The sequence below is a fragment of the Sinohyriopsis cumingii genome, unplaced genomic scaffold (assembly GCF_028554795.1).
Source record: "Sinohyriopsis cumingii isolate HCF-2022 unplaced genomic scaffold, ASM2855479v2 utg002964l, whole genome shotgun sequence".
Lineage (NCBI taxonomy): Eukaryota > Metazoa > Mollusca > Bivalvia > Unionida > Unionidae > Sinohyriopsis > Sinohyriopsis cumingii.
In genome coordinates, this window is record NW_028316353.1 from 222834 (window position 1) to 239247 (window position 16414).

Sequence of the window (16414 nt, forward strand, 5' to 3'; positions counted from 1 at the left end):
CTTTCTGATCGTCATTCTGAGGTTTCCTACAATGATAACAATAGAAACTTCGAATTGTTATTTCAAACCTTGCATCTGTTTGAGGAAACTAGTAGAATCAATATTATTTTTTATTTTTATAGTGATTGTGCTAGTTTCCTCACTCTTTCTTTCAGATTGTAATTCTAAAAGCTTCTTACAATGACAGTGATACAAGGTCCGATCGTCAATCTAACGGTAAAATTCGGAGCAATATAAATCCATATTCTTTTTATATATTTTCTAATGGAAATCACTGACTTTATTGCTACAAAACGACGAGACCCGGTTAAGCATCACGCAGCGTTACCAAATTCTGTTCGTATGATTATCATAGGTCCATCTGGGAGTGGCAAAACACAGTTGCTACTTAATTTAATAATGAAATGGATGAAATGGGATAAATTATATTTGATAGCACCATCTATAGACGATCAGCGTTGCTACGAAGTGCTAAAGGATTATAATGAAAATGCAAAATTGGTAAATGAGAGCGGAGATGATCTTGTTGAGTTTATTACCGACATTAATGAAGCGCCAAGCATTGATTCCATTGATGGGTCAATTAACAATTTAGTTGTTTACGATGATGTTATGCTGGATAAACAATCAAACCCAGCTAGGATATTTTCCAGAGGCAGGCATAAAAACACGGACATCATTTATGTGACCCAGCGATATACACAAATATCAAAAGTGATCAGGGATAACTGTAATATTCTTGCTTGTATTTAACGGAGTAGATACTCACGCGTTACAAAATATACATCAAACTTGGTGTAGTGGTGATATGGATATAAATAAATTTAAACATTTGTTCAATCGTGCTAAAATAACTCCACACGGATTTGTGACAATAAATTTACATGACCCTCGAACACGGTATCGAATCGGGTTAGATAAAATGTTTTAATTCAGAGCAGCAGGGAGGGCCACACTCTCAACGAGTCACCGACACGATCGCGTAATTTTTTCTTAAGTTACATCGAAGAAAAAAAAAACTATCAGCGATAACACGTAAACCAATTGGTCACCGATAAAGTTGTTTTACGCTAAATATCGCATTTTTTTTTAAAATCATTTTTTGACGATCCTCCAGGAAGTCGTATTTTGACGAAACACGGGTGAATCAATTAGAGGTTGTTCACCCTCCCTGCTGCTTATTATTATTATTATTATTATTAACTAAACTAAGTTGGCTATTACCAATACATGGTGATTCAAACTGCTGTAAAACATGTACACATGAAAATACTTGAATAAATAAAATAAAATAAAAAAGCTCAAGATCTGAGAGCCGTAAAATTATCAAGTACATCTTTACCAACACGATGATATCCCAATACTGGTTTGCGAAATGATTTCATTATTACGGTTGATATGTTTGTTTCTGTCATTATGGATAAACATATTTTCAGTATTAAACGATTTCAAATTATATTAGATGGTTTCCTCAAACTTTATCAAGAAATCGAATACTTAGATATGGTTGCCATATAATTCTTGATTTGGTGTCAAACTATTAAACTGCACTAAAACGTTTGCACTGTTTTCGGTGTATTACGCAGATTATACAATACCATTGTACAATCTTAAAACATCACAAACGTAAATTCTGCACCATTCTAAAAGCATGCGTAATTCGGTACTTGTTAGGAAGATGGCGACTCCTGGCTCAACTTCCTGGAGGCAACATATACTTCATCAACTCAAACATCGGAACAAGCGAGAGAGACATGGATTTGAAGCTTTAATACAAGCCAGTGAGTAATACTATCTGCATTTTTATAGGAACAGAAGACATTGGTATTAAACGATAAACCAAAAATACGGACAAAGTTTCCTCAAGTACATTGTTGAAACCTATTTTCGAGGTAACTGTGAGATCGTGTCGTTTAGTCTCAGATCCTTTGAATAGGTAATATATTCTCTTAGCTAACGTGTTTTTATTGAATATTCTTTATAAATTGCGTTTGCAAGAATTTAACACATAGGCCTTGAGGTAACAGTTTGAAATTCCTTCTCGAAAAACTGGTATTTTGGTAAAGAAAACAGCTTCGCTGTCGTAGCCATGTCTACGAAGTGAATCTGTATATTGCATCGAAAGAAATAAAACTTAAAGATTACTTCATTGAAAATTTACCATCTATGTAGAATTATGTTTTTCTGGAACTTTGGCACATGATAAAAATGCAACTATATTTACCATGATCTGTTTATGTTTCCAAATAAGACAAACTAGCTGAAAATGAAACTAGTCAGTAGATAAACTATGGTGGATGATCCAACCGAAACTATTGTATGAAGACAGACGCTATTTTACATGTGTTTCTATGCTGAAATTCACCAATTCTGTTGTTAAATAAGGGCACTTTTTAATTTGTTTAAGTATGTATATATAGCATCTTAAATCTTCCTGATAATGTGCCAGAAAAAGTGCCATTGTTACACATATCCTCATTTTAGCACCCAGCCAACATTGGAAGTAGGTTCTAATATTAGTAGAAAAGAAAGCTGTGTTCATGGTATAAGAATTCACTTTTTGTCCTATTCTCGCAGATTTAGTTTGTCCCAAAGACTTTTTAAGGATTGTGCCATATTTAACTGTTTATTTGCAACAATTTTCCCAATATTCTTGCAAAATGACCCTTTTCATTTCTGGTGAATTTAAACAGATTCTTATGTACTCAATTTATTTTGACATTCTTTGTGACCATAAGCAGCAGTATACCAGTAACCAAAGCTTAGGCTTTGCATTCTCATACCTGCCATATTCTCAGACTTTGTTGGGGTGATGATGAGATAACTAAATTGTGTTTTGATGTAGTGGGGGGTGGGGTGTCACTAAGCATGACCCAAAAAAGGAGAAGTCATCCAACTGAGATCTTTTCATATAAGCCTGTAGATAATGATGGGAAATTCAGGTTTGAATAAAAGATAATAACTTGTTTGTTTTCTGTAAAGCATTTAAAAATAGATTCAGGTTTGTCAGATATTATCACCACAGAAACACACAATACTGTATTATCTGTTACGTACAGATGCAATAATTTCCTTATTTTCTATTGCAGTTTGCAGAATATATTTTGTTGATTTTCATATGAAAGAACAATAAAAACAGATGAATATCCCAAAAATTGATAACAAAATCACATTAGTACCTGACTGAAGTGAAATGAAATTGCACAAGTTCTGATAGTTACCTAGTTCTCATTGACATACATTTTTCTTGTGACACAGGAATATAAAGAGGTAACTAAAACTTCAAAAAGTGTAGTTATTGCCTGAACATACAAAAGCAAAAATTATTCCTGAAAGGTAACTGACCATGTATTGTTCAGGTAATATAAAGTTATGGATGAAGTTAAGTTCATCTACAGACATTGATGAAGTTAAGTTTGTATACAGACATTGATGAAGTTAAGTTCAATCTCATACTGAATTTCTATATGTCATGAAGAAAAGAAGATGCATTCATACACTTAATAACATATCTGTGTGCAGGGGCACTTACATAAATGTATGTTAGTCTCAGATATATGTATGTAAAAGAGCAAGAGATAGAGAGACAGAGATCATTAGTGAGTTTTTTCCGCATCTTTAAACTGTACTAGGTTGTATTTTGTATTATAATTTTTATCTTTCACAAATGTAAAAATATTTTATTTTATGTGATAGTCTAACTTGCTCAAAGTTATGTATGTATAACCTTGAGAACACATTCTCTTGTATCTTAGATATTAGCACATAGTTTGCATTTCAGTGTAATAATATTAAATGGTCTATCCAGGGATCGTCCTGGGCTTCGCCAATGTCACAAATTGCGATTTCTTTTCCTTATTGGCGACAGAAATATCCCATCTGGCGATTTTTTTGGCGACATACTTTTTGGTTCTTTAATTTGTACATACAATCATGGATTTGGACTGGATAAATTAAAAGGGAGAACGAAAGGAAGCCACAAACTTGACTAAGCAATGCATTGGAATCAATCTGTTACACAAACGATCCTTTGTTCTTATTGACAACCCCATTTTTACAGTGCATTGTTACATCATAATCTGCTTATGCTGACATCTGGGCTGAGTACTGTATTCTGTGATACAGTCAATCATGCTACCGTACTATACCTACAAGTGACCGACTTCTGAAGACGCGAATAGAACAGATACAATTAATTGTATGGCTAATCCTTCTGTTTTTTTTTTGTTTTTTTTACATATACCAATACAATAGTTTTGCTGAACCTTCATAGAAAACTGATAACCTTTGAAATACCGACTACTGTGTATAAATACAAAGCAAATGGAAAAAATCTCAATCACAATTATATCTGTCGCCAGTGCAGCATTTTACTCATTGATCTTTTCCTTTTGCCATCAATCCCGTGTTACGGTTGCAGAGACTTAAACTCCACAACAAGAAATAGCAACAACAAAAAAAAAAACAGTTTTTGCATAATTAATAATAATTATTTATTTCTCAAAATACAGGAGTGAAAGAATCCCTAAATTGGGTGTGAATTTATGCTTCTATATACGGTCCAATATTGCCAGGTGTTGACTCGTGTAAGTTTCATTCGTGGGAATGGAGATCCTATTTTGCTTGTCGAGAAAATTTATACAGCATTCAGTGATCATTCTTGGGATTTAGGAACAATTCACTACAAGCTTTGTGAAGCTCAGCCATAAAGGGGGGTGGGCTGCTGAGAGACTACTGGTGTCACCTGTCAGCACTGTGGACTGTGAATGTGGATTCAGTAAGATGAACCTCATAAAAACTGACATCAGAAATAAGCTCTGCCTCTCATCTCTCGAGAATTTAATGAGAATCGGCATGTACAGATGTGAAAAATTAGACTTTGAAACTGCATTCAACAAGTGGGCAGCCCTAAAATCGCGACGATCTTCATGTAACACTTTGTAACATTTTGTTAATACTTGTTGTAATTAAAGTATTAACTAACCCATCTTTTGTAATTTTCATTGCCTGTTACATTAATAGACTAAATTAACACTTGGAAAAATGTACACTACTTGTTTTGGCGACACTTTTTGAAAATTGGCGACAAAATATTGAGGTTGGCGATTTTTTGGCGACAGCTTTTTAAAAGCCAGGACCATCCCTGTCTATCCCATACCATATACATGCTGTATGTTTTTTTATATGAGAATCCAGCTTTCTCAAAGTTGTGTATATTCAACATCATGAACATGGGCTGTTCCTGCTTAAATGCTAGCACATATTTTGCATTTCAGCGTAAATTCAGGATTATTTTTTCTTCATAACATCGGGATAAATTTATGCTATTCAAGAGAAGTCAAAGGTATTCCTCATCAAGTGCGTAACTTTTTTAAGATTTCTTTGAATAAAACAGAGAAGTAAAATTCCTATATAAGTGTCTTTGATTTCCACTGATCATAATGCAGATTTCTCTGGTTACATTGTTTTGGGAGTGCATATAAATGTTTTAAATCATCAATAACTGAAAACAGAAGTAATTGGCATAAAAGTCGATGGCATACAGTCAAGGGTTGATCCACAGGGATCACTAACAAGACCACTAGGACAAACAAGCTGTAGAAAGGTCAGTGCTTACTGTTATTTGGCATGTAGTTAAGGGTCAGTCTGCAGGGATCACCAGCAAGAAGACTAGCAGATTGTAGAAAGTTACAGTGATGGGTCATTCCATAGAGATCACAATGAGCAGTAACTGAGTGACAGTTGGCCAATGGTCAGTTGAAACTTCACTGTATTTCTTTGTTTCAGATACCCGTTTGTTTGACAGCGCCTCCTCCCTGAAGGCTAAAAATATACAGTTGACAATAGAGGCAGAGAAATTGCGAGAGGAAAACATGATCCTTCAGGTTAAGGCAGAGAGTGGGTAAGTAACACAGTGTGTAAATGTGCTTAATGTATAGAAATATGTAGTTTTTAAATTCATGAAGTCACCAACAATTATTCAAAGAAATAAATGGGTATTATGAGTTACTAACATAATTGGTCTGAACTAGTAATTAGCAACATATACCTCTCCCTTGATAACTTAATAACTCAGTCTCAACGGGGTCCAAAAAGATAGACTGCACTATAAGTGAGGGCATGAGTTACTGAGGGACCTCCCAAATAAATCCGCTAGAGATCCAGAAAATCATGGAGGTGAGGGTGGAATTGGGAACTTAGCTGTTTAAATACTGAAACCTCTTATTATAATCGCATTGAGAATTTTTTTTTAAATTACTGTTTTTTTCTAATGATGTTATTCATTATTCTGTGTAAATTACATTTATTTTCAAAATGTCTTGCATCTGAAAGATCGTTAACACTATTCCAACTTGTTTCAAGACCGCTCCGGTGGCCTGGTGGTTAGAGCATCTTTCTTGGATGCGGGAGGTCATGGGTTCGATCCCCGGCCAAGTCATACCAAAGACTTACAAAAATGGTACTAACAGCTGCCTCACTGGGCATTCAGCATTAAGAGGTTAGTGTTAGGACTGGTCAGCCTGGTGTCAGGATAATGTGACTGGGTGGGACATCGTGCTACATGACTGTGGCATGATGCCCCAGTGCTAGACATCACTATAAAACTGCCACATTGCAGACATCATAGTGATATGACTGAAAAATTGTTAAAGCTTTGTTAAAAATCCAAATCACATCACACATCACACCAACTTGTTTCAACAACTATCACGTGTATGCGAAAGCATTTGTATATTATTACATCACTGCTTTTTGTTTTGTTGATTAGTCCGGTTCCAGGAATGGTAAGTATTAGTGTAGTGCAAAGTATGGAGTCTATTATGCAGGAACCAAACTGTGGATAAACCACCAAAGAAGATTCCTTTTTTCAAAAATTAGTGATATTTATTTCGTGAGACAATTGTCTACTCAATTTTGGATTGTTCAGTTAGAAAACTCTTGATGCCATTATTTCATTGAAACTTCTTATCATCCTCGCTGATATCTCAAAGTGCCAATTCTGGAATTCCCTGAAACTCATTACCCCCACAATGGTCCGTATCTTTGAACAAAGCTTTTTATTTTATGAAGTTTTCATTTTGCTTGGTTGCCTTGCAATCTTTGATCACAGTTATGACTGAGCAGGTTAATTGAAGGTAGTTTAATTATATTACTTACACAAATAACTGTTATAACAGTGTGCGATTGATCAAATGAAATGAGTTCATCCGACATACGACCAGGGCTGCTAGATTTTAAGCATGTAGGATTTGCATGACTTTTAAATTTTCTTTTATTCCACCTCTTTTATTTGATTCAGAACACATATTTAAAGTGATAATACAAAGAAGTCCAGCTTTTAATTCAATGCAACAATTCAACAAATACTTCCACTAGTCAGATATCAAAACATGGTTGGCACTTAATTAAGTTCTCAGAGAAATGCTCACAGACATAGCTGTTATGGTAGATGGACACATTTTATTTTTAAATACATGAGGACACATTGCATTTCTGATGAATATGCTTACAAGGTACAAAATGATTGAACTAAAATACAAATTTCACTTGATACTAAATTATTTAATTGGTATTTATTTATTTTATGTACTGCCTCCACTAGGCATAAGTGATATTTTCATTGAAATTTCAATGAATGTCGTTAATTAAGGTGTACTAAGAATATCTTTGGAAAGAAAATGTAACAGGTTATAGGCTTCTTATTAAAAGTTGATAATTTCATAATATTGATACCATTTTTGAGGATAAAACGAGTGATATATGAAACTTTCAGTTGCCAATTTTGATTGCAATTTTCTTAAAGTTCAACAAATAGGGATAAATATTTTTAGTAATTTCTGGTTATAACATGGGATTCACACCTGTCCTGTGTTATAAGCAGGTTAATTTCTGGTTATAACATGGGATCCACACCTGACCCCATGTTATAAGTGGGTTAATTTCTGGTTATTACATGGGATCAACACCTGATCCCGTGTTATAAGCAGGTTCGCTAGTTATTGAAGGAGTGGTGTAGATAGTTAAATAGACATACAGACAGATGGATGAAAAAGATAAAATGGAAAATAAACAGTTAAATTTAATTGAATTCAATTAGTTGTTGTTATTACTGTTTTAGGGTTTAATGCCATTTTTCAGTACTTGATAGGCTATACATGGCGGCCAGTATTAATGGTGGAGGAAGAACCCGGGAAACCCCCAGGAAAGAACCATCGACCCACAAGAAGCTACTGGCAAGCTTTCTTACATACCCACATTGGCTGAATCCGAGACTCGAACCTATGCAGACAGAGGTGAGATGGCAGTGATCTGTAATGGAGAGCGCTTTAGACCACTCGGCCACTCGGGGCCCCAGATTCAATTAGCATTAATTACCAAATGTGACACAGAAATACAGATACCATTGTATCAAAGGAATATAGTCTATTGACATCAGAGAGAATGTACCTTGGAATGGGACAGCACAGAGAGGTAGTATACATTTGGGACAGTTGTATTTATAATGAATTTTTGAAGTTTAAGTGTTGAGTGATATGTGAAATTTTTTTATACAGAAGTTTGATGCTTAAAATTGGTTGAATAAAAGTACTTTAATGTGCCTTTTAAGTTTTGCTTGAAGCTTATATTAATTTCAAGATTCCCTCATATTCATTGTTCCAAGATTAGCATTATTGTGAAAAGTGAAAGTGTCAGCACTATGCCAATTATAATTACTGCCTGATAAACCTGATAAATAGATACAGCTGAGTTAATATGGACTGGAAGCATCAACCAAGAAAATATCAGGGCCATTTAGTGAGAAAATGCCAGTTTTATCCAAAATTTGTCAGCTGGTGAAATGGTGGTTTGATGCAGGAATGAGTGGAAAAATCTCTTCTCTATGTGAGAGTGTTGGTATAATATGAAGCATTATAATGGGTATAGATTGTATGTGTAGATAATGAGAATCAGATGTACATAAATGGTTAGGGCCCTTAGTAGTCATAAAAAAGATTTGCGACAAAGAGCACCTGCTGATGAAGACAGTTTGATGGTCTCCTAAATATTCTTCATACTCAGATTTGACTGTACTTTCAAGGTTTTGTTACATCATTTTATGTATAGCTCTTTAAAATGTTCTTTTTCCTTTTCTTAGTGGAGGTGGAGGTGGTACTCCAATGACCCAGGCATTTGAGCAGAAATTATTTCGTCAGCAGGAAGAATTAACTGAGTTACATCGCAAGAAAAGTGAGGTAAAGTTATATTATTTCCTTCATGCTTTGTATAGACATAAGGGAGAGAGAGTTGTTTTGCTGACCCATACAAGTTCATTCGTAGCTTATTAGTTGAATGAGTTCGCCTTGGCCTATTTTGCTTTTCATTTTCATTTATTCTTATTCTGTCTGTGATTATTTAGTTTTGCAAATTTCTCTGATTTATTCCATTTCTTAGTGTCCTCTTTACTTTAAGCCTTTCAGTCAATGTGGGACTCAAGGAATTTTGCCCCTGAAGTACAAGGATGTATCTGTTATCCACTTGTACAAGCAGTAAGGCAACCAACAAACCTGTGGCAACACTGGCAAAATATTTGCCAGATGTCTGCTGAATCGTTATGTGCATCACATCAATCAGTGAGTCCTGCCTGAGTTACATTGTGGCTTCAGAAAAGGACAAGATACCACAGGCATGATGTTTGCAGCTCATCAACCCCAGGAAAAATACCAGGAACTAAACTTGAACCTGTACATGACATTCATTGACTAGACAAAGTCAGCTGTAGAGCCCTTTGGAAGGTCACGGCAAAATTTGGATGCCTGGAGAAATTCATCATTATGTTTTGACAGTTCCATGATGTCATGAGTCATGGCGAGTCATTTGAACCATTCCCCGTAAAAAATGGAGTAAAGCAGGGCTGTGTGCTGGTCCTCCTATCCCATCTGTGAAAGTTTAAATGAACACTTACAATACCAAAGCAGTACTGAATAAAAACCCTGTCAGCTAGGTACACTTATTTAGCTGAAAAAGTTCTAGAAATATGATGAAATTAAAGGTGATAAATAAGGATTAGATGTCCTTGAAGAAAATATGTGTTACAGAAATTAGTAACTGAATATGCTTGGAATATACACAGGATGATATCGTGTCTTTACAGTATTTCTTCTGTGGACTTCAGTGTGAGAAAAAAGACCACCAAAAAAAATCATCTTTCAACCAATAATGACTTTGAATTAATAAGATGAAATGCTTAAAATGAATTTGAAGTTTTGTCATGGTTCCAGTTCTCTATTGCTGGCATTCATATTAGCTTATGAGGTTTGGGCAGTTCCAACCAGCATAGCATTTGAATGAAACTGCTTCCTGATCAACATCATTCAAGCCATGGGCTGGAATTCTGATCCATTTTTCAGCTTTTGTGTCAGAGACCTTTCATGTGAAAGACCTCAATGCATCATCATGGAACCTATATCAGGAGTGCAATAGGCTACCTTCCCAGCTGTGTAACATCGCAGGTTACTCCTATTGGATTTGCAGGAGCAACACTTTTTCTCAAGACTGCTGCATCCATTGATTGACCTATCCTAACCCTAATCTGTATCTCACATAAGACTGGAGGCTGCTTAATATTCAGTTTGATAGCAGAGCCAGAACCGACGCCTGGGTAAGGGGAAGTAACTTCCTCAACTTCTTAGCTTTTTTCCTAATATATTATGACTGAGTGTAATGAATTCGAGGAAGAAACCAATATTTGGAGTAAAATATTTCTTTGATAACATTTACCCAATCATAATATGGGCACTTCCGTCCAAGCCTTTCCTGTAATTACATCCTTGGAAGAATATTAGCCTCCACTACAGTAATAACTGAGAATGAAAGAATTTAGTACCTGTCCCTTTATCCCAGTACAGACCACTCTTGTGTAACATATGTCTTGGCAAGCAGACAACACTGAACACTTTTGTTGCTTAAAAAAGTCACAAGATGTGGGTGAGTGTATAGTAGAAACACATTTTGCTCCAAAAATTGATATCTTGCACATTTTACATCAGTAATTAAATTTTAACTGAGTACATATTAAGCATTCTGTATTAGAACCGAGTTTGCAGTTAAGGAGTTCAGATTATATTTTCTTCAAGGAAAAAGTTGATATCTCCTCATATTGAACAAAATCATCAGGTGTCTTTTTTTTAAAGATTAGAACTTGGCATTAAGGTGCCATATGTGTTTATTGCACGCTGTTTTACTTGTTGTTTGTTTGTCTTTAATTCTAATGCTGTCATGAATTTCATAAGCAGCTGTTCAAAACTGACTGACAGGAAGACATTTGAGAATTTTATGTAAAGCCAGAGTCAGGTTAACTGACTACTTACTCATGGAAATGATATAACTGGAAATTAACAATTTAGGACTTAGCATTCAGGGATCTAATGCACACATAATGTTCAGGAATCTAATGCATGTGTGCTACCTTTCTTGATTAATGAAGATAATTTGTCAAAAAGAAATTTGTGTTGATCTGAAAAGAAATAGGATGCAGAGATTGGCTTTTTCAGTACACACTGTTACAGATGTACAGTAATATGATCAGGTGGAGACATGGTTGATCATATTTGGTTTTGGATGCTTTAAGAGGATTAATAGAAGACAACAGATATTCAGGTCCTGTTAGAATTCTCTGTCACCGAGTCAAATTTAAATTGAAAATGGATATTTGCAATGGTTATTGCTGCATATTTTCTGTTTGGCACTACCTGTATTGTAAAAAGCTTTAAGGCCTAAATGCTGTACATGTGATATGATTCATAAAATCCTGAGAAGACTGCTGATAAGCAAACTATATATACATTTTTGTCGTAGCAATTATTTTTAACCAGTATATTGATCTTAATGAGGTAGTTTGATTTTGTATCATTTCGCTCACCATTCAAAACTGTTTTCATGCTGTATATTTGTGCACTATTCTTTTTTCATTTTATTTTCCAGAATGCACAGCAGATAATAGACTTGAATAATTTCATCCAGGAAAAAGAAAGAGAAATTCAGCTCAAAGATTCCAAGTATTATTTTTGTACATGCATTTAAAAAAAAAAAAACATAAATACATTCATGTAACTACCATGTTAATTGGTCTCAACCATATTCATTATTTTGTTTGCATGTATTAAAAGTTCAAGTATTCAGAACTTGTCATACATTAACATAATATCAACCATGTCTTTACCACATTCAGTATTTTTGTACATGTATTCAAAGTTAAAAATCAACATTGACAAAATATATGCTATGTTAATTGTTCTCAAACAGCTCTGGTTCTTTTTCTTCTTCTTGTAAGTTTGGGCATAATTCTGAAAATATTTGTCACCTCTTTAATAAAATTATAATTATTTAAACATCTTATAAACATATAGTTCAGTTACCATTGGGTGCCGCTTTAAATCAAAAGATATCAGTATTTCTTCATTTCTTATAAGAGGTATGCATTTTAATTTGCGATGAATTTATTGGAACTCTATCTTGCTATTTCAATTTGTCTTATATTAACAGTACAAGGTCTACCAAAGCTATCATTAGAAGTTTCAGAATGAAAGCCCAGGGTCATTTGCATAAAAAAAACCCGCCTGTATAGCAAATTACCATATATACTTGCTTATAAGATGAGTCCAACTGCAAACTGCACAGACCCAGATCTTCTGTTGCATAATGTGCCAACAGATCTAAGTCTGTGCAGTTTGTTAAGAGTATAATAGACAGCATAGACCCTGATCCGCAGTAGCATGATGCTATGGCAGAACAGGATCTTTGTTTTTTGCCATTTGGCTTGAGTTATAAGAGACTAATGGTAAGAGTCCAGTATATATAGGATACTATAGGCAACATTTTTAAATCTGAGTGCCCAGGACTATAACATACAGGACTTGGAAGCAGGGACTTTGTTTGTTGTCAGTAAATAAGCTAAGCAATAATTAGGTATATTTACTCCAGTTTTATGTGTATCGTCTTCTGTAATAGATCAACAGCCATATGTTGTGAACCATTTGACCAAAGTGTACAAGTTTATTCCAGCACGCATAAGGTATGCATGTTGGTTGAATTTAAAAATTTAAAAAAGTTAAAGAGAACAAATAAAGAGACAGCAGTTTCAGGGTTTAGTATGTGAAATAAAACTAATGGGATGCATTCTATTCTATTTTGTCAAACAAATTCTGACCGTGCTCTAGAACAAGGTTGTAACTTTGGTAAAGTATTATGACCTTAAACCACAGATTTTGTATGGAATACTCAATTTCTAAGTGAAGTAAAAATATTAGTATCAATTTATATTAATGCATGTTCATCCTTGGCACATTTTTACTCATGCACATTTGTGTCACATTTCAGGTTGACAGATGCGGCGATAAACGAGCAAAGTCTAAAATCTGAAATCAGACATCTAGAAAACGTCATCATAGAACTGGAGGCCACCAACCAGGTATAAATATATATCAGACAATCTGTTCAGTTCCTGTGCAATACAAAAAATATAAATATTCTTTATCGCTAAAGCCAATTTAATTGAAGATTACAAATTACAATTATTTCATTAATAGGAATACTATGTGAACTCTGGGAAATGATTTATTGGTAAATTATTGGTCAGAAAGTACTTCCAAAGTGGAAGGTGCATGCATGTTTTTTTCCATAGATCATATGCTTTGGTAATAAAAGCCTGTCATTTGATGTCAGAATGTGTAGAATTGGCATGCATCGGTAGGACAGCCATAGTGTGTGATGACTGAGAGTGTAGAATTGGCATGCATTGGTAGGACAGCCATGGTGTGTAACGTCAGAGTGTGTAGAACTGGCATGGTTTGGTTGTAAAATGCAGTCATATGATGTAAGAGTGTTTAGAATTGGCATGCACTGGTAGTACAGCCATGGTGTATGATGTCAGAGTGTAGAATTGGCATGTATTGGTAGTAAAACAGTCATGTTATGTCAGAGTGTAGAATTGGCATGCACTGGTAGTACAGCCATGGTGTATGATGTCAGAGTGTGTAGGACTGGCATGCTCTTTTAGAAAAATGCAGTTATGTAATGCCAGAGTGTGTAGAATTGGCATGCTCTGGTACTGCAGCCCTGTCATATGATATCTAAGTTCATAGAAGATTTACTTTCTTTTTCAATATTGTATACTCTTCACTACCTGAAGCTTTCAAGTTGTCTCTCATTTTAATTGCATCCAATATTTGAGAAGTAATTCAGCCTGGTTGATGATCATGTTTTATTCTTGTGTTTTTAATGGTGCATGTTGATTGACTTAAACATCGAGTCTATCAATATATCTAAGATATCATCTATGTCTTCAGTTATTGCCCCAGTATCTGTTCCAAGCCCATCAGAGAGTTGACGTTGTTAAAATGATGTAATTTTGACCTTCCTGTTCTTTTGAGTAAATTCTTGTTTATATTACCAAGAATGTAATATATTCTTCATCATCTTTCAGAAATGTTTCAATTTCTCATTCATAATCTGTATTCCAATTGATATGGGATGTGGTGGGTGGCCTGTATGTGAAGCCAGTAAGAAAGGGTTTGGAATTTTGTGGAGAAATCTGAACCCAAAATGACTAGGTTCAGTTCTTGATCTTTACATCATTTAACTATAATTCCATTTCTGACATAAACTAAAAGCCCACCTCCTGTTTTCCCATCTTTACAGAAAAGTATAGCATAATAATTTACTAACAGAAAATTTTCTAAATTATTCTCTTTTAACGTTGTTTCAGAAATTCCAACTGTATATACTTGCTTATAGGATGAGTTCTACTACAAACTGCACAGACCCAGATCTGCTGTTGCATAATATGCCAGCAGATCTGGGTCTGTGCAGTTTGTTAGGAGTGACCAGTAGAACAAATATAGATTCTGATATGCTGGCACATTATGTTACAGCAGATCAGGATCTGTGTTGTTAGCAGTTTGAATCAACTTATAAGTGAGTATATATGGTAAGTCAGTTGCATTATTTTCTGGTGATGCTTGCCTAATCTGTTTTGCATCTGATTCCTAGTAAATTTATATGTCCTGTATTAATAACATTCATATTAATCTTAAGTTCAAGATAAAAGTTCTTGATTGGGCACTCAAGGAAATACCATTACTTGAAAGTGCATGAACATTGGCTTGCATCTGTTATTTTAATCACGTTTCATAATGTGCTCACAAGTTTGCACATTGTAAGATATGTCCACATTGCTGCTGTCATATTTATAACCATGTCTATTATTGTCAGTGGTAAGACCATTTAATTGATTCATTAATACATATATATGAAAAGTATTTCTACTTATTATTTTGATATTAGAGTCGATTAGGCATCTACTGAATATTCACTTCGTATTTGCTTTGGCCCCGAATAATATATTAAATAAGTTTATTATATTTGGCCGAATAGTATGATGCAGCCAAATACAAATAGTATAATTAGGTCAACCTTCATGAACAGCAGACTCATTGTAATCATAAAAGAGTCCTTCAATTCGTATCGACAACCAGTTGAACAAATTTCAGAATGAGCCTTATATCCCTAGGGATATTGACCCAGTGTCATAGTGGCAGACCAATGCTGACACGTTTCCTTTACTCTGTTGTTACTCCCAATGTTATCTAGCTGCACCGCCAACAAGCGCCCCAGGTGAATGTCAGTTCAGTGCTGCTGGCAACACCATGTCAGACAACAGATGCTGTCTATTGGCAGACATTGTTGAGAGACTCGTTTTTAATTTTTATTTTTTAATTTTTTAAAGCCAATGTATTCATCATGCAGCAGTAACTGTTGTACTGCATTTGATAATTTGAATCTTGTTATTAGTTAACATATAAAGCATTATCAAGATGTTTAAATGTAGCACTTTGATATTTTTGTAATGCCTTTGTTACTTTGAACCTTCACGTGTTCACTGTTAGTTACTTTATAATTATTTAAAATGTCATTAGACCTGCTAAAAAAAATTATTTCGGAGCATTCAGTCACTATTTGTATTCATATTCATATTTGGCTGAATAGTTATGGGTCTATATTTGTATTCAGCTGAATAGTTAAATCCACTGTTCGGTACAGTCCTAGAGTCAATATCAAAGGGTAGTTCTCTAATTTGCAATTATATCCATGTTAGTATGAACTTCCTTAATCATGGGTCCATTCTCTCACTTTGTTAAGCATCTCTGAGTCAGTACAAGACTGTCCCTCCTATAACATTGGTATGACTATGCCTGTTATATTTAATGATTTTTAATCTGAAATTTTAAGTGCTTATTTCAAACAGTTAATCTGATATAATATGATTTCATATACAATACACCTTCTCATATACTGGCATACAGTATACCAACTACAGCATACCCATATTTATATTATATACCAAAGTTAAGATACTTGGGGTATATAACATAGTACA

General features: G+C 34.5%; 1 protein-coding gene across 1 annotated transcript in view; it reads left to right on the plus strand.

Annotated features, from left to right (window-relative positions):
* The first annotated feature begins 1668 nt into the window (after positions 1–1668).
* LOC149769950 (autophagy-related protein 16-1-like) overlaps positions 1669–16414 on the plus strand; it is an 85180-nt gene continuing 70434 nt past the window's right edge. Inside the window, exons 1-5 of the mRNA XM_089949627.1 lie at positions 1669–1781; positions 5788–5902; positions 9137–9233; positions 11962–12035; positions 13357–13447. Of these exons, the coding sequence (XP_089805753.1) occupies positions 1679–1781; positions 5788–5902; positions 9137–9233; positions 11962–12035; positions 13357–13447 (480 nt within the window). The 5' untranslated portion in view covers positions 1669–1678. The remainder of the gene's footprint in view (positions 1782–5787; positions 5903–9136; positions 9234–11961; positions 12036–13356; positions 13448–16414) is intronic.